The sequence below is a fragment of the Bactrocera neohumeralis genome, chromosome 2 (genome assembly GCF_024586455.1).
Source record: "Bactrocera neohumeralis isolate Rockhampton chromosome 2, APGP_CSIRO_Bneo_wtdbg2-racon-allhic-juicebox.fasta_v2, whole genome shotgun sequence".
NCBI lineage: Eukaryota > Metazoa > Arthropoda > Insecta > Diptera > Tephritidae > Bactrocera > Bactrocera neohumeralis.
Genome location: NC_065919.1, coordinates 56438598 through 56463288, shown reverse-complemented (window position 1 = coordinate 56463288; position 24691 = coordinate 56438598). Strand labels below are relative to the sequence as shown.

The 24691-nt window shown below is 35.3% G+C and overlaps 1 protein-coding gene across 1 annotated transcript; it reads left to right on the top strand.

Annotated features, from left to right (window-relative positions):
• Nucleotides 1–17897: 17897 nt before the first annotated feature.
• LOC126761763 (uncharacterized) lies at nt 17898–20085 on the top strand. Its single transcript, XM_050478184.1, has 3 exons — nt 17898–17982; nt 19448–19561; nt 19641–20085. The coding sequence occupies exons 1-3, from the start codon at nt 17898–17900 to the stop codon at nt 20003–20005; spliced, it is 564 nt and encodes a 187-aa protein (XP_050334141.1). The 3' UTR covers nt 20006–20085.
• The last annotated feature ends 4606 nt before the right edge of the window (nt 20086–24691 follow it).

Sequence of the window (24691 nt, the reverse complement as noted above, 5' to 3'; positions counted from 1 at the left end):
ATAATTATTCAGTTTGACGACAAAACTGCAACCGGAACTTTTCTGTACACTTTTAAGTTGCGGTTTGAAAATTTGCTAATTCGCATATAAATTGAAAGAACTACACTCCTGCACAGTCTAGTTTTACACCTGCTAAAGTTTCCATACAAAAGCTTATGTAAAAAGCTTTAACTTTTATTAGTGGAGTGGGCTGAGTGCATGATTGTAATTATTTAAATTTAAAAGTTTTCACTAAATGTTATAGTGAATTAGATATAAATACTGTGATTATGGAAATATTTCACTCTGATATTATTATCGTTTTATGAACATACATAAATACCGGAATAATTAATATTTTCTTTTACAAAACAGAAAAAATTTCAATTAAACCTCATATATATTTACATATGTGGATGGTTTCCCAATAAGAGTGATATGATTTCATGATTAAAATGTTTTTTTATTTAATGTGAAGTACAATCGATACAATTAGGTTATGAATATAACATCATTCAAACGGCCTTCATGACTTTTTTTGCAGGAACGAGTTCGATGAACCCAATTTTTGAGTATTTTTCCGCTAGATCAAGTTGTATGTCATGAATAGCACGTTCAATATTAACTTTTGAAACTTAAAGAGAGGCGAGTTTATGGCTTAAGACCTTCATTACGAAAGGAGAACGGACCGATGATTCCACCAGACTAAAAACCATACCAAACTGTTAATTTATGTAAATGTAATGGTTGTTCTTTAACAACTTGTGGATTTCCTTTGCACCAGAATCGACAGTTTTGTTTATTTACAGCATCACTCAGATGAAAGTGAGCTTCATTCATTTTCTTAAAAAACTCGTTTTCGTTTTAAAGTTGTTCCCAGCCAAAATCAGTAAATTCACGACGCTTACGGTGGTGCAATGGCTTCAGTTCTTGAGTGAGAACAATTTTATACAGATGCGAGCCCAAAACTTTTCTCAAAATCCACCAGCTGGTTTGTGTTAGCCACAATTCTTCAAAACGTCTTGCAATCAATTAATCTCAAAAAAGTCTTGCGGTATTTTCGCTTGTTGGCGCTGAAAGCGCGTAGTTCTAGTTTTATTAGTTCGTCTCATCGGGTCATGCTATAGCTTTTTGGAAAGCTCATTTCACGCGCTAACACGTGTTTGATTGATGGTCCTTTCTTTTAAGTCGTTCGTGAGTTATAGCGTCGCAAACATGGAGCAAAATAAAGAGAAAATACGGCATATTTTACAGTACTACTACGATAAAGGCAAAAATGCATCTCAAGCCGCCAATAAAATTTGTGCAGTTTATGGACCCTGTACAGTTTCCATTTCCACCGCACAACGATGGTTTCAACGTTTTCGTTCTGGTGTAGAGGTGGTCGAAGATGCGCCACGCTCCGGAGGGCCTGTCATCGAAAATTGCGATAAAATCGCTGAATTGGTCGAAAGAGACCGGCATAATAGCAGCCGTAGCATCGGTCAAGAGCTGTGCATGAGTCATCAAAAATTCATTTCAATTTCAATAAAAAAAAAAAAAATCAATAAAAATACCGCAAGACTTTTTTGACAACCCATTATTTGCCTGAACGCCAGCAATATTTTCATTACTTCGAGCGGTTGTTTCACGAATGGCTGAAAGGACAGTTAGAAATCATATCATCGCTATTGGAAAATCAGGTATGTTTCACCAGATTGATGGAGACAGACTCTTGCTTGGACATCACCAATATTCATGTCAATGCCAGGTATTAATATAAACATTTAGCTGTGCCCGAGATTTCGTCCAGCAAATAATATTATTAAAAAGTTATATTCCAAGTTTTAAGCTAAAATTAGCAAAACAACAGCTATCTGCTAATGAAAGTCCCCTCAAAATCGGTCCAGTCAATAGTGTTACAGAAATTGTAAAAATTGTTGGTTGTTAAAGTGCATATTTTAATTTATCTGTATTGATAATATAAAAATTTTCAGACGCATATAAAAGGCTTATGGATTTTATGAGAAGATGTCCAAAGTCCGAGTGCTTCTTGACATTACCTGTCTAGAAGTGACCAATACTATTAAAACATTTTGGTTCTATGTTAGTTGGAAACTAGGTCCAAGATCCAGATCCAACATGAATACGTGCATACAAATACCGTATGAAAATCTGTCATAGATTCTTAGTGTTCAAGTACTCCAAAAAGAAGGCCACAATTGCTTTTTACAGAAAAGCAAAATATCATGCGCTAGTTCTGGATATGGCATTGCAACGAATGTCAGAGAGTGGTGGTCGAACATAGAGGCCATTGTAATATAATAAATCATATACTACATGCGTCAGACACATTAAATTTTACTTCGAGAAAGACACACGAAGGTATTTTAGGCGCCGGTGTCAAAATTGGGTGATGGCTGTGGCGCATTCGGCTGACTTTACTGTATAAGATTGGTTTGACACCTTATAATATTATATTTCGCTGACTTTGATTCTTGCAAGTTGCAAGAGTATGAAATGTTCGGTTGCACCAAACTTAGCGCTTCCTTATTTATTTTAATTTGCCTCTGTTCATCGATATCTCTGTTGTCCAATAGTTTTTCCATAGTTTTTCAGTATCAACAGTACTTTCTTAAGAGTTTTCCGAGCCGATAAATAAAATCAGTGCCACTCGAAATTGATTCCAATAGTTAAAAGTTAAATATTCTATGGAATAAATAATAGCAAACAATCCATTGATAAAGCTTTCGCTACAACAATCTGTGGCACAGTCTTAAGTGACTTATCCTTATACTCGTACGCGAAGTTGCCATGCATTTCTGTTAAGCAACGCAAAAGTTGTCCTGTTGTTGTATAGTAATTAATATATTAGAATGGCAAGCGCTATTAACAGTTATGATTTTCAGCAATGTAAGTGTGTGCAGCATGTATGTGAATTATTAACTGTATTTAATATTCTGCTGCATAGCATAAGTACACATGTGACACAGGTATGCATCCAAAAGCTCACAACTGCAAATACATATAGCATATGTTTGTTCAAATGCCTATAAGTCAAGTTAACATATATGTACATATGTTTGTATTTGTTTGAGGTTAAATGTTGCAATTAACAGACAAATGCTAAATAATTGATTTGTTAATTTTGCAACTGTGAAATAGACATAATTGACATGAACTTCTAACTTCCACCACCCACTCACCGCTATATAAATAGTATGTAGGCATGTATGCACATATGTACATATGTGCTTTTAACTAGGAGTGCAATTTTCTGACAATTCAAGTATGGAGATTTCAAAGTGCAGTGCAGCAGTTAGCAGCGCAATTATTTAGTGGCATGTTGTCGGCTGTAATTAACAATTCTATTTCAAATGTTATTGATTTAAGGACTTGTAAATGCATAATTGTCGAAGTATATATATATGCATTACTATATACATATAGGGGATTCATACAAAAAACTTTTTTTTTTTTTTTTTGAAATTTATACTCGCAAAATAGGTTTAGACACCTTTAAAAAAGCCTCTCCAAATATGAGTTTTTAATTGTAACGGGAAGGTTTTCCTCCTACCGTTTTTAAATTTTTTTCTTATCATCAGATAGAAAATTGTGTACCTCGCTTCCAACTACTTGAAAAAATATTTTGTTAATTAGGTTTAGTAGGAAATTGAATTTCTAAAATATGGTCTCTTATGATTTTTTCGAAAAAACCACAACCGTTTCAATTATATAAAAGATATTAACGGTTAAAATTTGATTTTTATTTTTGGAAAATTTTTTATTTCATTTTTAATTTTTTTTTATAACTCAAAAAAAAAAATTTTTATGAATAGATTTTTGGACGGCTTTTTTAGAGGTGTCTAGGAACCTATTTTTACGAGTACCAAACGAAAAAAAAAAATGTTTTTTTGATCCACCTTAATATGCATTGATGTTTGACGATGAATATCTCGTAAACGCTTAACTTAATCGAAATATCATAGTAGACCATTTTTATAGAGCAGTAAATTTCCGACAAAACTATGTGTTTCATCATTCATAATAATTTTTTTTCATTGAGTTATAAAATTTCCCTAATTTATAGGTAGCCAAGAAAACGAAAAAATCGCATATGCGAGAAATACGGATCAGTCTGAACAACTTTGTCTAAGAAACTATGGGTCTAATATGTAGGTGCAGTTTGGTATTTTGTTGATCAGCCAGATCTTGCAACTTTTCACATATCTCTCATACAACAGATTATACAGATTTTTTAAACTTCAGTAATATAAGTTTTTTAAATACGAAACATATTTAATTATTCATCTAATTTGTTTTGACCTTCAAAGTAATCCCCAAGATGTAATACACTTATACCAACGATTTGTCCAGTACTCGAAACAATTTTCATAAGCACTTTTTAGGATGTCATTCAGCTCCTTCAGCGAATTTTGTTTTATCTCTTCGATCAACTGAAAACGGGTTCAACAAAAAGGCAATTTCAATTTTGGGAACTCACACGGAGGCAAATCTGGTGAATATGATCGTTGGTATTCTTGCGTTTCTGGCTTTAAATTCGGTCACAATCGTGTCTCGATACGTTGGTACATTATCATCGTATAAAATCCATGAATTGTTCATCCACACTTCCGGCCGTTTTCGACAAATGTTCTCACCCAAATGCCTCAATTTGGTCAAATAGAACTTTTTATTAACCGTATGTTCCTCCGAAACATATTCATAATGCACCAAATCACGAATATCGAAAAACAATTAGCATCACCTTCAGCTTTGGCGTGTTTTTTTTGGTTTCGGCTCGCTTTTTCCCTCCATTCCGATGATTGTTGACTTGTTTGCATGTCAAACTCATAAACCCATGTCTCATCGGTAGTTATAATGCTTTCCATGATTGCGTAATCGGAATTCGCGCGCTCAAGCATGTCCAAAGAGACCTGTTTACGGTATTCTTTTTGAAAAAAATTTAGCTTTATCGGGACGAGTCGAGCAAAATCGTATTTCATACACAAAATATCCACCAAAATCATTCGGACGGACTCGCGAGAGATGTCGAGCTCTCTTGCCATCTCTCTAACACTTGGCTGATGATTTTCAAGCACCGTAGCTTTCATTTTTTTAGTATTTCCATCAGTTGAAGAGATCGAAGGTCGTCCCGAACGAGGCATGTCTTCAAAGATATCTGGACAGTCTTTGAAGGCTATGTATCAGTAGACTTTTGATAAAACTGAATCACCGTAAGCTTTTTCCAACATTCGCATCGATGCCGCGCACGAAATTTGGTTAGAAATACAAAATTTGAGACAAATTCTTTATTCGACATTTTTATCCAATGTAAAAATCGCAACGCACTACTGAGGTGTACCGACTCAAGCAGTTGCTGTAAACAACTGGTTGACAGTTTGCGCTCATATTATTATATATTAGGCATAGGACAGTGCTATCAACTCAGAGAAGTATATCTTTCTGAAATATCATTTATCCGATCAATTTAAATTACAATTTCTGGGTAGTTTGTCACAATATATGTAATCAGCTACTTGCTAATTTCAAAAATTCAGAAATTCAAAATTTCAAAATTTCAAAAATTATTCAAAAAGTTAAATAAAAACTACCTAAAGGATGATAACAACTTGCAAACTCTCCAAGCTTTATAATATTATGAACACTCAAAGTAAAGTTGAGATGAAACATTCGCGTATTCAGAAAATTGGATTCAACGAATTGAAAGTCAATTGGCAAAAGGTTATAACGAATAAAATCCGCTTAAATATTATCAATCAGAAGTTAATCACATTATTTTTAATTAGTAAATTAAATATATCTTTTTTTGCGGAATATCAAATCTCTTCCTCGAAGTTCTCAGGGGTTTCCTTTTCCTCGACGGAGATAGTTCGTCATCCATATTCTAGTCCTTCCTTTGGGAAGCTCTGAATACAATAATTGTTGAGTTTGCGAAAATTATTGCGTGGGTCATGGGCTACCACCTTAAATTAATATTTAATAAGACTGTGGGAGCCAATCGTAATCATTATGAACTTCTTTGGGGTGCAACATATATTGGTATAAATATAACTGCATGTTTTAAGTGTGACGGCTCCATGCACCTGTCAATTTCAATTACCACAAATAGTTTCAAAACTATTGCGACAATTTGTGCCGCCACAATATGTGTGAGGACAATAATTGAGCCGCTTACCTTGAAACAACTCCTTATACCCCATAAGTTAAGGAAAATTAGTAAAATTTAGTAACGAATTTAGAGCCAGATTATGAATAACATGAGAGGGAGGAAAAATTATTATTGTGCTACAGAGATAAAGTAGCCGAAAATCGTAGAAATCAAAAGCTGACAAAAGCCTATGTCTGTAAATTAGTAAAAAAGGGTTTATAAGAATTTCTATAACTGAGCTTTGGGCGAATTTATATAGGGTATAAAGGCACGTAATTAGTCGACTTCTTGCCCCAACTGAAATTGCTTTGCTTGTTATATTTTTACTTCTTCCATTTATATTACAATTCATAAATACTGTATTGACATTTGAATTGCCCTCCAGTTTTTTCAAATCAAGTTGGTGACATTTAAAACAAATAGAAAACACCACCCTGACACTTTAGCAAGGCAGCTTTGACAACGCAGGTGGCTAAATGACCCCTTGAAAGGCAATTTTGTCTATATATCAATGGCCGGAGCTTGACAGTAAATGTAACAGGTTCAAAACATAGAAAGTAAGAACATTGTAACAATCTATGTAAAAATGTAATAAGGAAATAATAAGGAACAATTTTGCACAATTTTTCTTTGAAGCTTTTATTGGACAAACAAACTAAATTCCGCGGTAAATGATATTTCCAAAACACTGTATTTTGCTAAGTTAGTAGGACTGTTCTTAATTGCTATGCCTAGTCGGGGGATCGTTGAAGACATGCCTCGTCCTTGACGACGGTCGACTTCTTCAACTGATGAAGATATTAAAAAAGTGAAGTGTATTAGAGAGATGGCAAAAGAACTCGACATCTCTCGCGAGTCCGTTTGAATGATTTTGGGAACGAAATGTGTTCTTGCTCGACTCGTCCCGATAAAGCTGAATTTTTTTCAAAAAGAGTACCGTGAACAGGTCACTTTGGACATGCTTGATCGGTCGAATTCTGATCCCACATTCATGAAGAGCATTACCTGCCGATGACATGCAAACGAGTCAACAATCATCGGAATGGAGAGAACAAAACGAGCCAAAGCCAAAAAATCATGCCAAAGCCGCTCAATAACCAAGGTAAAGCCTATTGTTTTTTTTTTGATATTCGTGGTTTGGTGTATCGTGAATTTGTTCTGGAGAGACAGGTGGCCAATAAGGAGTTTTATTGGGCGTATGGATAGCGTGTGGAAGTACATTTCATGGGTTTTACACGATCATACTCGACTGTGACGGAATTTACAACCAAAAACGCATTGCATGCCATCATCAATCTACCACCGTATTCAGCAGATTGGACTCCGTGTGATTTTTCTTGTTCCCCAAACTAAATTATCCGCTCCGTGAAACCCGTTCTCAGTCAACCGAAGAGATAAAACAAAATTCACTGAAGGATCCGCTCCGTGAAACCCGTTCTCAGTCGATCGAAGAGATAAAACAAAATTCACTGAAGGAGCTGAAGGCCACCCCAAAAAGTGCTTATGAAAATATTTTGCGTTTTTTTTACAATTTTTGAGTAGTTCTTTATCGCAATGTATTTCTGAACTGCCCTAGTGTCACGGACTGTCAACCTTCTTAAAAATTATTTGAAAGAGACATTTTTTTCTTATAAATATAATAAAGGACAATGGCTACCAGTTTAAGAGTTAGCAATAATCGAAGCATAGGAAGATTTTCAGCAACATAATAGAAAGGGATGGGGCTAGTATGCTTGCAAAATTTACGAGTCTGGCCGGCCATCTTCCACTAAAGAGGAATTATTATTTTATTTTGTTGCAGTTATTAAGAAGAATTGGTCATCAATTTCCTTAAATTACATAATTGAATTACAAAATTATACTAATAGCAGTGAGGTCAGTTCTTCGAGATCATTTTCAACAAGGTGGAGCCGATTTTTTAAATAAATTTGATATTTTTGGAAAGCAAATTTTAATTTTTTAGTTGTTAGATAAATGTAAGGCAAAAAAACAAATATTTCAAATAAAAGTGTACGGTATGTTGGGACATAAGAAGCTAAGTTTCCATCAAATTTCGTGTAAGCAGGTACAAGATAAAAATAATAAACCCAAAAGTTTGGTTATGTGAATTTTTCACATAAATTTTGTGGTTATGTGAAAAAAGTCTATATACAGAAGTTATACATATGTAGATATTTTCATTACCTACAACTCTTCCATATAACTTTCTTCTAAAGGACTAGTAGTTTCGTCAAAAATCGAGATAAGCCATTCCTGTTCCTTTAAAATTCAAGGAAGGCCCTTCCTTTTCCCAACCGCAGATCGCCCTTAAATTATTTTTCCCTTAATGTTTGTTAGTTTATCTTGCGATTCTGATGGTTTTCAGTCTACAATGAAAATCTTATTTTTTTTCAAAAATTATTTTCCGTGAAAACACAAAAACAAAATATGCAATACCCAACCTCATAAATTGTTGTACAGTAATTGCAAAAAAGTGAGTGCCCAAAAGTATGCTGCACGTACTGCATCTAAAGAAAGTGTGAAAACAACTCAGCACCATAAAACAATTGCTATAAAACTGGTTATTATCTACAACAACAAAATTCGAAAACTAGCGAGTAAAACACCAATTAGTTGCCAAACGAGTGATGTGGGAATCTTCTCTTATATTTTTTGTAACAACCAAATATTTAATGATTTTTACGTTTTACTCACCATTTAATGGGCTAAATGAAATTCCAGATCTAGAACAAAAATATGTTAATTTTAACTTCTTTCCTCTTGTAATCACCACAAAATTTGCACAAAACTTTCTAGGCAGCCCCAAATAAAGCCTTTTTTAATAAAAAACACAGATTGTCTACGAACACTTGTCTTATTTTGAACTAAAATCACCCTTTGCTGAAAAATTTGTTGTAAAATCATTTAATTCTTTAATTTTCATAGCAAACTCACATTTTCACTATTCTTCGCACACGCGTATCGGAAAGTAATGCACGTCATTTGAAATGGCGGCGGAAACTGAATAAAGCAACTGAACAAACAGTATTGCCAGCATGTTAAAAAAACCGCTTTATGTTTCTTAATAGATTCGGGTGGTAGAATGTGGATTCTATATTCTATTTTTTTAATTAAATAGTTATTAGGGGTGTTGAAAAATTATTTAAGGATTGGAAATGTTTAATATTCTTAAAGTAAAAATTATTTAGAGTGGTACCAAATTCTTTTTTTTTTATAAAAAATCGTTAATAATGTTGCTATTACATAATTTAATAATGAATTCAGACTTTTTTTAATTACAAAAAATGTCTAAAAATTTGCTTAAACAAAATAATAATGTTGCCAATAGTTTAATAAAAGTTTTTTAAAAAATGCCTGAATTTTTTTTTTTAATATTTAAATAATGAATTTCGATTTTTTTCAATCTTATTTACATACATATTTATGTACATATTTACGTATGTATGTATATTGCCAAACTTATAAGTATTCTTCAATGTATTAGCTTAAAATAAATTTTGTGAAAATATGGAATGTAATGGATCTTTTACTTAAACTGTGATTATTAAATTTTTTATTTTTTTTATTTTTACTTCCTTTATTTATTGAAATATCTTCTGATCCGGCATCACTCATTAACACTATTCTCTTTTTACTTTTACCATTCCGATAGTTGTTTGCTTGCCAAACTCATAAACCAGTGTCTCGTCGGCAGTTATAATGCTCTCGATGAACGTGGGATCGGAATTCGCACTATTAACCATGCCCAAAAAGACCAGTTTACGGTATTCTTAAAAAAAAAATCAGCTTTATCGAGACGAGTCGAGCAAGAACGCTTACATAAGGCACTTTATAGGTTTTCAGTTAATGGCGTTTTGTGGGCGTGGCAGTAATCCGATCTACGAACTCGTATACTACTAAGAAACCCGCATGCCAAGCTTCATCAAGATATCTCAATTTTTACTCAAGTTACAGCTTGCACTGACGAACGGACGGACAGACAGACAGTCAGTCACCCGGATTTCAACTTTTCTCGTCATCCTGATCATTTATATATACATAACCCTGTATTTATCTCGCTTAGTTTTAGATGATACGTAACCAAAACCATTTTACTCTATGTCAACAGGTTGCAAGAGTATACAAAAATATTGAAACCATTACAGAATCTATTACCCAAATCTAATACAAAACATAAAGTATATATATTTTTCATCGCACTGGCAACACTGTTTTTCTAATTGCTTTATTCAGTTTCCGCTGTCATTTTAAACGTCGCGCATTAGTTTCCGATATTCGGCGAGTAGTGCAGTGAAATTGTAATTTTGCTTTGAAAATTGGAAAAAATAATATTAATTTTAATACAATAATAATAATAATACTGTTTAGAGAGATTTTTGTTCAAAATGAGGCAAGTGCTTGTATAGTGCGTGTGTTCTTATTAAATAAGCAAATTATACGTCGGTGCTTCGGCTTGCTTCGTAAAGTGTTGTGCAAAACTGTTGTTGTGACTTAATATGAAATCGGTTATAATTAATATAAATCAGCTCTAGATCTGGGTCTGCATTCCATCCATCCAATGGTGAGTTAAACTTAAAAATAATCAAATATTTGTTTAATACCAAAATGTAAGAAAGTCCGAGACAACTGCTCGGCAGTACATGCGAGGCAGCGTTCGCTTGTTTTCGTATTTTGTTATTGTACATTTTGACAATCGCCGTTAAGCGCATTTTATAGCAGCTTTTTTATGGCTACTTTGTAGCTCTCTAATCTTTTATCATTGCCGCATACTTTTAGGCGATCGCATTTGCCACTAATATTTGACAGTTTGAGAGGTTATGTATTACTTGCCCTTTTTTGTTGCCTGACGGTAGTGCAAGGCGATTTTATTGCCGATCAGAGTTCTGGTAAGAAGTTTGCTTGGTATTCTATAGAAGCTCATTGGTAAAGAGTGGAAAAAATAAGTTATGAAGTGTAATAAACGGCATTTTTGTATGAAAACTATATGAAAAATGAATAAAAAGTGCAAGAATTCTTTAATTCTTAAATTTTGAAATTGCAATTTATACGCATGCAAGCCCAAATCCTTTCTCAAAATGCGTTCTTGAGAATGTCTTGCGATCGACAAATTGCGGTCTTCAGCAACACTTGCTTGAACGGCCAACATATTTTCATTAATTCGATCGGTTCTTTTAAAAATGACCGGCTTAGAAATCATATCACCCTTATCGGAAAATCGTGAATAATACAGCAAAGGCTAAGTGTTTGTCTTCCACTTACAATGTTCAAGAGGAAAGAAGTTATTAAATATTTACTATATATATAAAATTATTTATAAATATATTTTAAGAGCTGAAGGTTTTTGTGTGCGTATCTATTACTTAAGCGATTTAGTATGTTTAAATTCTTTCCCTGTTCATAACATTTCTCGATGTCTCTCTTTTGTCACCGAAACGCAGTTATTAAGTGTTTTGTAAATTTCATGCTGGGTAATGCATTTAAATACATATCTGCGTATATACATATGTACTATTGTGCCCAAAAAATAAGGTGACATTGTATTTATTTTGAAAATTCTTTATTTATTCTTCCAAATCAATTTCATCCCCTTCAAAGTAATCCCCTCCTGATGCAATGCACTTATGCCAACGGATTTTCCAATCTTCGAAACACTGGTTGTAGTCACTTTCCGGGATGGCCTTCAGTTCCGTCTTCGCTGCGGCTTGAATCTCCTCTATCGTATAAAAACGGTGTCCCCGGAGCGGTCTTTTGAGCTTGGTGAACAGCCAGAAGTCGCACGGCGCCAGATCAGGTGAATACGGTGGTTGCGGAACGATATGGGTTGAGTTTTTGGCGAAATGATCACGAATTACGAGGGCAGTATGGGATGGTGCATTATCGTGGTGTAAAAACCAAGTCTTTCCACAATTCCGGCTTTTTTAGGCGGATAGGGTTACGCAAACGACGCATAACGTTCAAATAATATTCCCTGTTGACTGTTTGACCGGTTGGAAGGAATTCATAATACACAACACCACGATAATCGATAGAAGAAAACAGTCAACATGACCTTGATTTTTGAGCGAGTTTGGCGCGATTTTTTTGGTCTCGGCTCTCTTTTGGCACGATATTCGCTCGATTGATCGGTTGTTTCGGGGTCGTAAGCATAGATCCAAGTCTCATCGCCAGTTATAATGCGTTTCATGACACCCTGGTAGTCGGAAAGCATCGTTTCACACACTTCAACGCGACGCCTTTTTTCCAAAAAATTCAATGTTTTCGGTATCAGTCGAGATTTGACGCGCTTGAGGCCCAAAACATCCTTCAAAATGGTATTGGCTGAGCCTTTCGATATGCCAACTTCTTCAGCAAGGTCTCTAATTGTTAGTCGACGGTTTTTCAACACCAAATCTTTGATTTGTTGAACGTGAGCTTCGTCGGTTGAGGTTGATGGTCGCCCTGGACGCTCTTCGTCTTCGACACGTTCACGACCGGCTTGGAACTCACTATACCACTTGTAAACATTTTTTTAGACATAGCCTCATCACCAAAGGTTTTCTGCACCATCCACAACGTATCCGCAGCAGAAAATTGAAAACAAAATTAAATGCAAATTCTTTGCTCAACAAATTTCGACATCGCAAAAAACGAAAAACTCACTTTTAGCAGCTCACAAAACGACACGTATCTCAAACACTAATGAATATTTTGATATGAAATTTGACATAAATGTGACTGACAGTACTACCAACCTAAAAAAAAAACAATTCAAATGTCACCTTATTTTTTGGGCACAGTAGTATGTACAAAGGTACAATTGTCACGCCAATTTATTATTATTTTATTATTAATTATATTATTATTGATTTATTATGACACATTCAATCAAATACATTTCTGGGCAATTTGAGGCACCCCCACTGTTACTAACTTGACCGCAAATTACCGTTCATTCCAAGTATGGTGAGTATGGTCATTGAGGAAACAGCAGAATGACACAAGAAATGCATAAACTTTTACTGGCATTTGTTGCGAAGAATTCAAAAAAGATTTTAGAAACGTATAACTCAAATTATTATTTTAAACTATCGCAACATGTTGCACAGAGTATAATAATTTTCTTCACCTAACGATTGTTTGCAACGCCTAAGCTAATCGAGATATATATAAGGTTATGTCCATATATAAATGGTCAGGATAACGAAAAGAGTTAAATTCCGATTAACTGTATATCCGTCTGTCCGTCTATTGGTGAGAAAAATTAAGATATCATGATAAAAATACTTGCGTTTCTTTGTACTTTGCAGAGGAAACAGGCGGAATTGCATCATTTTAAATACAATATGATTCCTTCACTAACGAAAACATTTAAAAGAAGTACCAATAGAAGCACGCCAAGAACCATTACACAAAGAGTGTCCTTTGCGTAAGTCGTCACATGTCTAAAAATTATCGAAATATAAACATGTAGTAGGCTTGGGAAGTCCTAAAGGCATCACATATGTGGACCACACTGCCTATGGCTGATTTTTCGCCGAAAATATCATTACATCTGTGAGATATATTATTAAAATTTAGAGTAAATTTTTCTTGATGATTATATCGAAAATGGCTAAAACCGGGCATATACTTAGCTAGCCTCCATATACATTAGTAGAATGTATAAAGATTTTCGAACTTCCAGCCGAATTTTTACAGTATATGTCGGACAATATGTAAGTTATCTTAATGAAATTTAGTTTACGTCTTTTCCCGGTAATAACGTATCCTGATGCAAAAAATTGGTAAGATCAGTTCAATGATTTCAATAGACCCAGTTTACTTTTTATATATGTATATCATGTATAACGGCGAGTTATATACCATACATTGCATACTATCAATATATAATGATTTTCGTTATTCAAGGAGACTTTACGAAATATCATTGTAATCCAGTCAGCTTCGTCAAATAATGAATATAGAACTTGGCAACTTTTTTCAATGAAAGTTTTGCCAACACCTGAAAGTATTTCCCCGTCTTTGACCTTTGCAAATTGCGAGAGTATAAAACGCATTATTTACGGTTACTGTCGACCTTGGTGTATGTAGAGAATGCTGTCTAATTATTAACATTCTTTGGTATATGTTCTTGAAAGGGCTTTAAATGGTTTGAGAAAACGAAAGACTGAGCTTCTTTCAACTCATGCATACTTTTATTGTGCTGTTTGTGTGATTTATGGATTGAAAATAGAGGAATTCCTCCTGGTCGGTACTTGAATAATTACTAATTGTATAAATTGTGAAAAAAGCACCGAAATTATAAATAAAACGAAAAATATTTAATTATTCATTAATATTTGTTTTGTCCCCTTCAGAGTAGTCCACACCAGATGTAATACATATACTTATGCCAATGATTTTTCCAGTACTCGAAACCATTTTTATAAGCACTTTTTGATATGACCTTCAGCTTCTTCTGCGAACTTTGTTTACATTTCTTCGATCGACTGAAAACGGGTTCCACGGAGCTGCACTTTCAGTTTTGGGAACTCACACGGGGCAAATCTGGTGAATATGGTCGTTGATCGTTGGTATTCTTGCGTTTCTGGCTTTAAATTCGGTCACAATCGTGACTCGATGCGATGGTGCATTATCATCGTGTAAAATCCATAAATTGTTCTTCCACAATACTGGCCATTTTTGACGGATGTTCTCACGCAAACGCCTTAATACGGCCAAATAGAACTCCTTATTGACCGTCTGTCCATCCCAAACAAATTCATGGTGCATCAAACCACGAATATCGAAAAAAAAATCGAAAAAACAATGAGCATCACCTTGAGTTTTGAGCGATGATTTTTGACTTGTTTGCATGTCACACTCATAAACCGACAGTTATAATGCTCTACACGAATGTGGGATCAGAATTCGCACTATGAAGCATATCCAAAGAGACTCTGTTTGGTAAAAATTCAGCTCTTTCGGGACGAGTCGAGCAAGAACGCATTTTATACGCAAAATATCCACCAAAATCATTCGAACGGACTCGCGAAATATGTCGAGCTATCTTGTATCTCTCTAACACTTGCCTGAATATTTTTAAGCACCATATTATTTATGGTATATACTTTTTTTTAAATTTTCATCAGTTGAAGAGGTTGAAGGTCGCCCACAACAAGGCATGATCTCTCCACCGTCTTTAAAGGGTTTGTACCACTCGTAGGCTGGTTTTTTTGATAAAACTGAATCACCGTTAGCCTTTTCCAACATTCACAACGATTCCGGCCACGAAATTTGGTTAGAAATACAAAATTTGATACAAAGTCTTTGTTCGATAGTTTTTATCCATTGTAAAAATCGCAACGCACTTCAGAGGTGTACCGACTTATGTAAGCTGTGCTGGTTGACATATCGCGCTCATATCAGCCATAGTACTTAAGGATAGTCCTACCAACATTTTTTTGAAGTATCATTCATCCAGCGAATTTATTTACAATTTCCGGGTTTGTCACAATGTATTAGAATAAAGAACACTAAAACAGTAATCCGACGGATGTAAGAAGAGTTTTGTAGAACTTTTCAGAATGTTGTTGTTATCGCAACCTAACGTAATTTTCTAGGGTTCTAGGTTCAAACTTCTTTGATCTCAAAACAACTAAAAATCCCATAACATTAATCAAGAATCTAAATATGTTAAAATGATTTGACCGCAAAAGCAAACATTTCCACTAATCTAAATAGTCAAGAATTGTATTCAGACATGTTTCAGTATTACTAAAACGCCAACCCAGTCCAATTCTGGACATAAAAATCTCAAGAAAACTTTAATAAAACCGCTACTACAAATTATTGTCACTATAACACTAACATTAAACAAACTTTATCAGTTGAGAATTATAAACAGAAATGAAGTATGCACCAAATTTGATTTATGAATTGGAAACAAACCTCTCCTTAGTTATGCGCTCTTAGCAAACTTGTACTTTCAAGTGGTTTTCAATTAAATGGTCATAATTTATTACCGACAATCGCACGAATAAGAGGTGGTGATTAGCTAAACCAAACATCTGTCGATCTCTTATCTGCGTGGATATAGCAGATTTGGCGGCGAGTAGTCGTATATATGTATGTACCAATGCGAACTTATTAAAGAACTAGCATATAATTGTGTTCTTGCGGGAAGTGAGATAATATTTACACTTTAAACTTTTTATACCCCAAAGGGTAAATTATTTTTAGTAAACGAAATTTCCTGAAAAATATGTAAATACTATAGTAAAGAGAAGTAGATTGTATAAAAAAATATACTACTGTGCCCAAAAAATAAGGTGACATTGTATTTACATATTTTGAAAATTCTTTATTTATTCTTCCAAATCAATTTCATCCCTTTCAAAGTAATCCCCTCCCGATGCAACGCACTTATGCCAACGGATCAGGTGAATACGGTGGTTGCGGAACGAAATGGGTTGAGTTTTTGGCGAAATGATTTGATTGGGATATGCATTATCGTGGTGTAAAAACGAAAATTGTCTTTCCACAATTCCGGCCTTTTTAGGCGGATAGCGTTACGCAAACGACGCATAACGTTCAAATAATATTCCTTGTTGACTGTTTGACCGGTTGGAAGGAATTCATAATACACAACACCACGATAATCGATAGAAGAAAACAGTCAACATTTGATTTTTAGTTTGGCGCGACTCTCTTTTTGGCACGATATTCGCTAATTGTTTCGGGGTCGTGGCATAGATTCAAGTCTCATCGCCAGTTATAATGCGTTTCATGACACCCTGGCAGTCGGAAAGCATCGTTTCACATACTTCAACGCGACGCCTTTTTTCCAAAAAATTCAATGTTTTCGGTACCAGTCGAGATTTGACACGCTTGAGGCCCAAAACATCCTTCAAAATGGTATTGGCTGAGCCTTCATGCCAACTCTATGCCAGCTTCATCAGCAAGGTCTCTAATTGTTAATCGACGGTTTTTCAACGCCAAATCTTTGATTTGTTGAAGGTGAGCTTAGTCGGTTGAGGTTGATGGTCGCCCTGGACGCTCTTTGTCTTCGACACGTTCACGGCCAGCTTGGAACTCACTATACCACTTGTAAACATTTTTTTTAGACATAGCCTCATCACCAAAGGCTTTCTGCACCATCCTCAACGTATCCGCAGCAGAAAATTGATTCCGTAAACAAAATTTAATGCAAATTCTTTGATCAACAAATTTCGACATCGCAAAAAACGAAAAACTCACTTTTAGCAGCTCACAAAACGACACGTATCTCAAACACTAATGAATATTTTGATATGAAATTTGACATAAATGTGACTGACAGTACTACCAACCTAAAAAAAAAAATAATTCTCCAAATCTTTCGATGCGCGCAGTTTAAATTCAAACCTCACCTTATTTTTTGGGCACAGTAGTATATTTTTTTACTACATAAAATATTATATTTTAACATTTATCGGCCGATTCAGCCTAACTTATAGTATATAAGGTTCAAAGTGGTATAGGTCTGTAATATTTTTTTTCTCCTACAAAAATCTTTATAAAAACCAAACGACCTTTAATTACAAACTACTTTTTCTAACAACTTTTTCACAGCTTTTAAATTTTTCATTCATTGTGTATAGGGTATAACTTGTACTTGCCTTATTGCACTACAGATGAATTTTAATTATTTTTTTTCAATTGTTTTCTTAATTTTTTGTGTTTTAAGCATTTCTATTTTAGTATAAAAAGCTAACACTAATTGCTTTGCACTTCACTTAAGAACCTTCAACGTTCGAATCGGAATAAAATGTGTCACAAATTTAGTTTGATTGCTTTGATCGGAATAGTGGTGGCGTTTGGTCTAGCGAGCGCTGAAACCAATGTTAAGCAATGTAAGTGAGTAAAGTTTACAAATAGTGGTGTTAAAGTCATGTAGTGATCTTTACATTTCTAAACAAGAAAAACGGTTTCCCTACAACTGCTTCTGTAAATTAAAAAGTGAAGGTCTTCCTTCTCTGCTTCTCCTGGCGGGTTCTGCGTAGAATACTCTCGGAGCTGGAGTGTTTTCAACCATTCGGACGATATGGCCTAGCCAGTGTAGTCGCTGTCTCTTAATTCGCTGAACTATATCAATGTCGTGGTATATCTCGTACCGCTCATCGTTCCATCGAATACGATATTCGCCGTGGCCAATGCGCAAAGGACCATAAATATTTCGCAGAATTTTTTCTCGAAAACTCGTAACGTCGACTCATCAGATGTTGTTTCGAGAGAGGATGGAGTCATTCCCTGTTTCCCGTCGTAACGCCGACTCATCAGATGTTGTCATCGTCCATGCCTATGCACAATATAGCGGGACGGGAATAATGAGTGACTTTTAGAATTTGGTTTTTATTCATCAAGAGAGTACTTTGGTTCTCAATTCTCTACTCGGTCCGAAGTAGCATATGTTGGCAAGAGTTATTCTGCATTGTTTTTCGTGGCTGACGCTGTGTTTGATGTTAATACTGGTCCTAAGATAGACGAAATTATCTACGACTTCGAAGTTATGACTATCAACAGTGACTCCCCCTGCGGGTAGGGGTTAGAGTTTATCCGTGGTAAGGCAGGCCTGTCGTAAGAGGCGACTAAAATCCATATGCACTATGTCTTTCTTTCTGGGCATGCCTTGAAATGTCAGCATAATCTATGTCAGAAATAGTGCTATAATACTCAGCTTGAAATGATATTATAGGGTTTATATTAACTCTTACTATAAAGAGATTTGTTGTTCAAGCGACAAATGTTACCAGTCATTGAGTTTTGGGGGCTCAACTGGTAGTAGCAAAAGCTACAAGGTCTTACCAGAGACTTTAACCTGGTACCACGGGGAGCAGTTAGCTCTTGGAGTTTACTCCAATCTGCTGATTGGGTTGGGCCCTTTGTGGAGATTCGTGGTGGCTGTGGTTGAAACCTAAAGGCAGGTAGGGTTGAAAAATTCAATCCAATGTGGAGTCACATTGCGGCCGGATGCCGGACCCAAAGTATGGCAGATGCTTTAGATCGGCTTCGTACCCGACCAAGGTAGCTAAGGTGTCCCTATCCACCTAAACCAATTGGAACCAAAAATACGTGCAAAATGCATTTTTACTTTAGGGCGCTTATCAACGCATTTTATTGATCTATGTGCTTCAAAAAAAGCGCCATGCGGTAAGGCCGTCGTCGGCAGGTACTCACGTAAATCGCAACAATTGTTGTCAACAGTGACGTGGGAGAAAAGAAATTTCGAAATACTTCATTTTACTCATTAAGCAAATATTCTTCAACAGAATTTTGTCTAAAATCAAATTTGTAAAGCATAACGTCTCTGTACCCCAGGTAAGGACAACACCAAACCCTTCCCATTAATGGTAAACATTGAAGGCTGTACACAAATACCCTGCGATGTTTATAAAGGTCAGACCACCGTGGCACAGGTGCATTTCGTAAGCAGTGAGTAATATCTTAAAAACATCACATTTTTTCAATATCCAATTTATGTTATTTATTATAATATTGCCAATTCAATTAGCCAAGGACAATATTCATAAGTTGACTGCGAAATGTTACGCCACAGCTTTGGGTATAACGGTGCCGTATGAGTTGCCTGACGATGTTGCCGACGTGTGTCAGAATCTACTTTATGACGCCATGTGCCCACTCTACGCCACAGAGGATGTTGTTTATGACTTCCAATTCTATGTGGATCAATATTATCCTGAAATTCCAGCCACAATTGAACTGAATCTAGTCGATAAAGATAATGAGGTAATCACCTGCTTTAGTGCGAGCATTCGTGTGCGTAAGGGAACTGCCACTAATAACGTTAATGGATTGGAAGCAGGCGAACCTATTTTATTTAAAAACAATATAAAGAATACCTTCCATTTAATTTGAAAACGATTTTTAAACAAAATTGTTGTTTTGTATTTTTTGTGCCACATCTGAGACTGTTTTATACTTAGAGTAGATATGAATCGAGAGGGGATAAGTAATGAATAAAATAAATATTTCATGTTGTATTAACCATTTTGACCATTTTCTGCTTGTAAAATGTTGCTGAATCTTGCAAACATCTATTCCAGCGGTCTTTAAATTTTTATTTCTTCAGTATGGACCTCTTCAGTTCCTTTGCACACGCTATTTACAAGTGTATGAGGTGTTTTCGTATTTAAAGTGTTCGTTTTGCCTTGAGACTAATACTGCAATTGAATAAAAAGCTTCCATAGAGGGAAAATGCAACAAACGAACATCTTTTGTAAGCCGAATAATTTGAGTTAAGGAAAAAATTTCAGAAAAATTTCGTAGAAATTGCTTACCTACTGGTGGGCAGGTAAGTAGAGCGGCTGTCAGACGACGCACTTAGGCTTTTAGGAGGCTTATTGTGAAACCACAAAAATTCCCTCACTCTATTGTCTCCTCTCTGAACGAATCCGTTCTTCTGATGAACCTTCTATCACCTGAGAGCTTCTAAAATTGTCATTACATGGTGTTCCTAGTCTGCTTTATCATACTTTAACCTTTAATATCTTTCTAACGGTCGAGTTTACGAGAAAATCTCACAAGTTTTCTGCAAAATCTATCAAACGAGATATTTTTTTAAGTAGCTGGATCTATCACATAATAAGAAAAAAGTGGAAAACTTTAAGGCGGGGAACGCTCTGAAAAAAAAGTTTTTTTGGATCACTTTTTCTGACTATTTCGAATTTTTTAAAAATAATAAAAATAAAAATTTGTTGTTTGGGCTAGTTCCAACCATAGACAAGCCTATAAAGAAGACTCTATAAAAATTTCAAGTAAATCGGTCCAGTAGAACCTGAGAAATCGTTCCGAAAAAGTCAGTTTTGAGAAAATCACGTTTAAAGTTTAAGAGACAATTCTAGTGAACACGGACGCCAAATAAGTGGAATTTTGAAAAATCCTGCCAAGGTCATATTTTTGAAAGTCTAAACTTTCAAGATATGCAAAAAAAATAAATTTTTTCAAAATCCTAGACAAGAATACCCCCTCAATAAGGTAAAAAGATCTTTTATGGAAACGTTAATTTGATTTTCAACGGTATGAATAACAGCTGCTTTCTATAGTCTATCCAGATAGGCAGCTATATTCTATATCGGCGGTTCTGTTAAATGAGCAGCTTTTTGTAAAGAAAAGTCCATGAGCAAAATTTCAGATCGATATCTCAAAAACTGAGCGACCAGTTCGCGTATATCTGACGTTTCCTTCTAAGTGTTACAAAATTCATGGCAAACTTAATATACCCTGTTCAGGTGCTCAATCCCCAATATTGCTAAGCAAACATCATTTCGATGTATCGTTATCTTACTGGGGTTGATCACTGAAATTCGTTGCTATGAATATTTAATGGACCTATTTGATAGGGTTGGTTGCATTGTGTGTTCTTTAATGATATATGGTTTCAACGCTATATCTTAAAATATTTAAAATTCCTGAATATTCATTTCGCTGCAACTTCTGGTACCAATGGTGTCTCAGCGCTGGCCAAGCTTCCGCAAAGCCCTTAAAGTTTTCCAGTTCTTTCTTATTATCTGATAGATCCAGCTACTTGAAAAAATATCTCGTTTCATAGATTTTGTAGGAAATTTGTGAGATTTTCTCGTAAACTTAACTGTTTGAAAGATATTAAAGGTTAAAGTATGATAAACACAAAAAGGACAGGGTGCCTTTTCTTGCTAGCTCATCTGCTTTACAATTTTCTAAGATTACGCTGGGGTCTGGTACTCATATCAGTCTTATCACAAAGACACTCGATGCTATTGATAGTGAGGTTACTTCTTGTTACGACGCTGAACGCACTGTTAATGAGTTCAAGGCTAGTACCGCCGTCCTCCTATATGAGTGGATGGCGACAGCACTCCGGAACAGAAAATCTACTGCTACCTTAATCGCCGCAATCCCAGCATGGAAAACACTGAAATAGTGAGGAAGTCTGAAGCTGGAGTTGATAGAGAGCTCCTGATAATAAACCCCTACACTAACTGGCTAAATGAGCCAGTATAACACTGGTACACCACACCTCATACACATCACATCTTCATCTCACACCACATCTTCATCACATACCACTTCTTACATTACACATCACGCGCACACAAATACCACCACACCATGAATACAACGCATATGAGGACACCATACCAAACTAACAAAAAGTACCGACTGACAGAGCACAAGGCCCTTTTGATTTCGATTCGACAACGCAGACGGACGACCACGGGTCGTTTTTCATTCGATCGCTTTCGCAATTTCATTTTTTTCCGCCTACTAATACTCACGGGTAACTAGAGTGAAAAGGTGCTCAAATTATATAGTATATTAACCTTCCCGTCAAAGCTTGGGGAAATACTCCATAGAACATAATGGGCTTGATTGTGGTGTCATTGAGCCAGAGCACCACTCCGACTGCTCAATTTGTTACGACCGTACTCAGGAACTTTCCTTTGATCAAAAGTGCTACATCATCTACATAATCAAGCACCCAGTAGCCACGATCATCAAAATCCTCTAAATTACACTTAAAAAAATTGTTATACTCCAAAAAATAGATTTGTCAGCTGGTTACAAGAGACAACTTTCCGTTAGACTAGTTTTTTGAAGGTATACTAAGTAAGTGGTATAAATAGCTGGTTCACCAAGCTATGCTTGTTATACCCTGAACAGGGTATATTAAGTTTGTCACGAAGTTTGTAACACCCAGAAGCAAGCGTCGGAGACCCTATAAAGTATATATATAAATGATCAGTATGTTGAGCTGAGTCGATTTAGCCATGTCCGTCTGTCTGTCTGTCTGTATATATACAAACTAGTCCCTCAGTTGTTTAAGATATCGTTTTGAAATTTTGTAAACGTCATTTTCTCTTCAAGAAGCTGCTCATTTGTCGGAACTGCCGATATTGGACCACTATAACATATAGCTGCCATACAAACTGAACGATGGGAATCAAGTTCTTGTATAGAAAACTTTCACATTTGACAATGTATCTCCACAAAAGTTGGCACAGGTCATTTTCTAAGGCAACAATGTAATATTGTTCAGATCGGTTAACTATAGCATATAGCATCCATAAAAACTGGACACATAGTTACTAAATGCACCTGTGAAGGTGCCTTCGGTGCAACCGAAGTTAACGTTTTTTCTTGTTTTAAGTTAAAAAGGCAGTTTTTATATGATCCAGTTCGGATTTTCTGCATTTTCTTCTGCATTTTCGTTGAAATAAAGTTTGCAAAGTACTATAAACAGTACCCTTCAAGAATGAAAACATATGAATTACAAACCAGCGGTGTTACATTTTTTCTTAATATTTTTAACGTTGTTTAATGTTATCTTAAATCATTTTTGTTAGTGTAGTGATGAACAGCAATCACGTTTTATCGCCGTAAACATTATAAACTTACTTCGACATATACATACATATGTATATGTATGTTAATTGACAGTTATCTATTCAATAAGATAACAGTTGAAATGATATACAATATGAATATTTATAAGATATATATGTATGCATACTTGTATGATAAATAGTATACTTACCTTGATTTGAATACAACCAATGTCTGGTTCTCAAGTGTCAAATATTTTTCGATGCTGTGTATGATCTAATAGCTGGGCTGAAAGTTCATAGTTTTATACATATGGTGGTAGTAAATGATGGTATTGCTAATGATTCATATTATTTTTAGACAGTTCTCATCATTCACAGATATAGGCACAAATTTTACAGCTGTCGAACTATTAGGTTTTGAAATACAACATTTTGGGTGAAGCAACTGGTGTTAGTTTACAAAGTATGGATTAAAAGAAATTTCGTCTTTTAATAAAACATTGCTTTTTGGGGGTAAAATACTGTTGAAGCCATGGTTTGGATTAATCAACATGGTGTGGACTGAAACCTTTAAAAAATAGTTTGCTAAGTTTAGTTTGGATGCCGATACAGTAGAATTGTTTGAGATATCTGAGACTCTGAAGATAACAAAAGAGTGTGCTAGATATATTTTGAATGAATATTTTGGTCAGCGAAAGTTCTGTACAAAGTTTTCGCAAAGATACGTGGCAATGAATGAAACATGGCTACATTACTTGTATTTCACGCCGGAGTCCAGTTGACAGTCATTCGAGTGGACTGCATGTGATGGACCGAGTCCAAAGCGTGGAAATGTACAAAAGTCGGCAGGCAAGATGCTCATCATCATCATCATTTCGCTAATTCGAATTATTTCCGCATCCAACGTATTCTTTAGCAACAATGAAAACTTAATCGCAGTAACTGAGGCTTCACGCAAATGAATTATAAAAATGGTATTGAAATATTTGTTGACCGTTATAAAACAAAAATGTTTCCTATATTAGCCTACGAACTTCTCAGCGCAGCTTTTAAACAGCGCATCTGACAAACATACTGTACGAGATGCGGGAAAATACTATCCAGAGTTAGGCATAAGGCAACCTTTTCAGTTTTCAGACCACTTTAATATATTTCAAGCTGAGGTCTTTGCTATTGCGAAAGCCGCTAAGCTGGCCTCTAATGCACCTGCGGGCTATTCCAGAGTCAACATCTACGT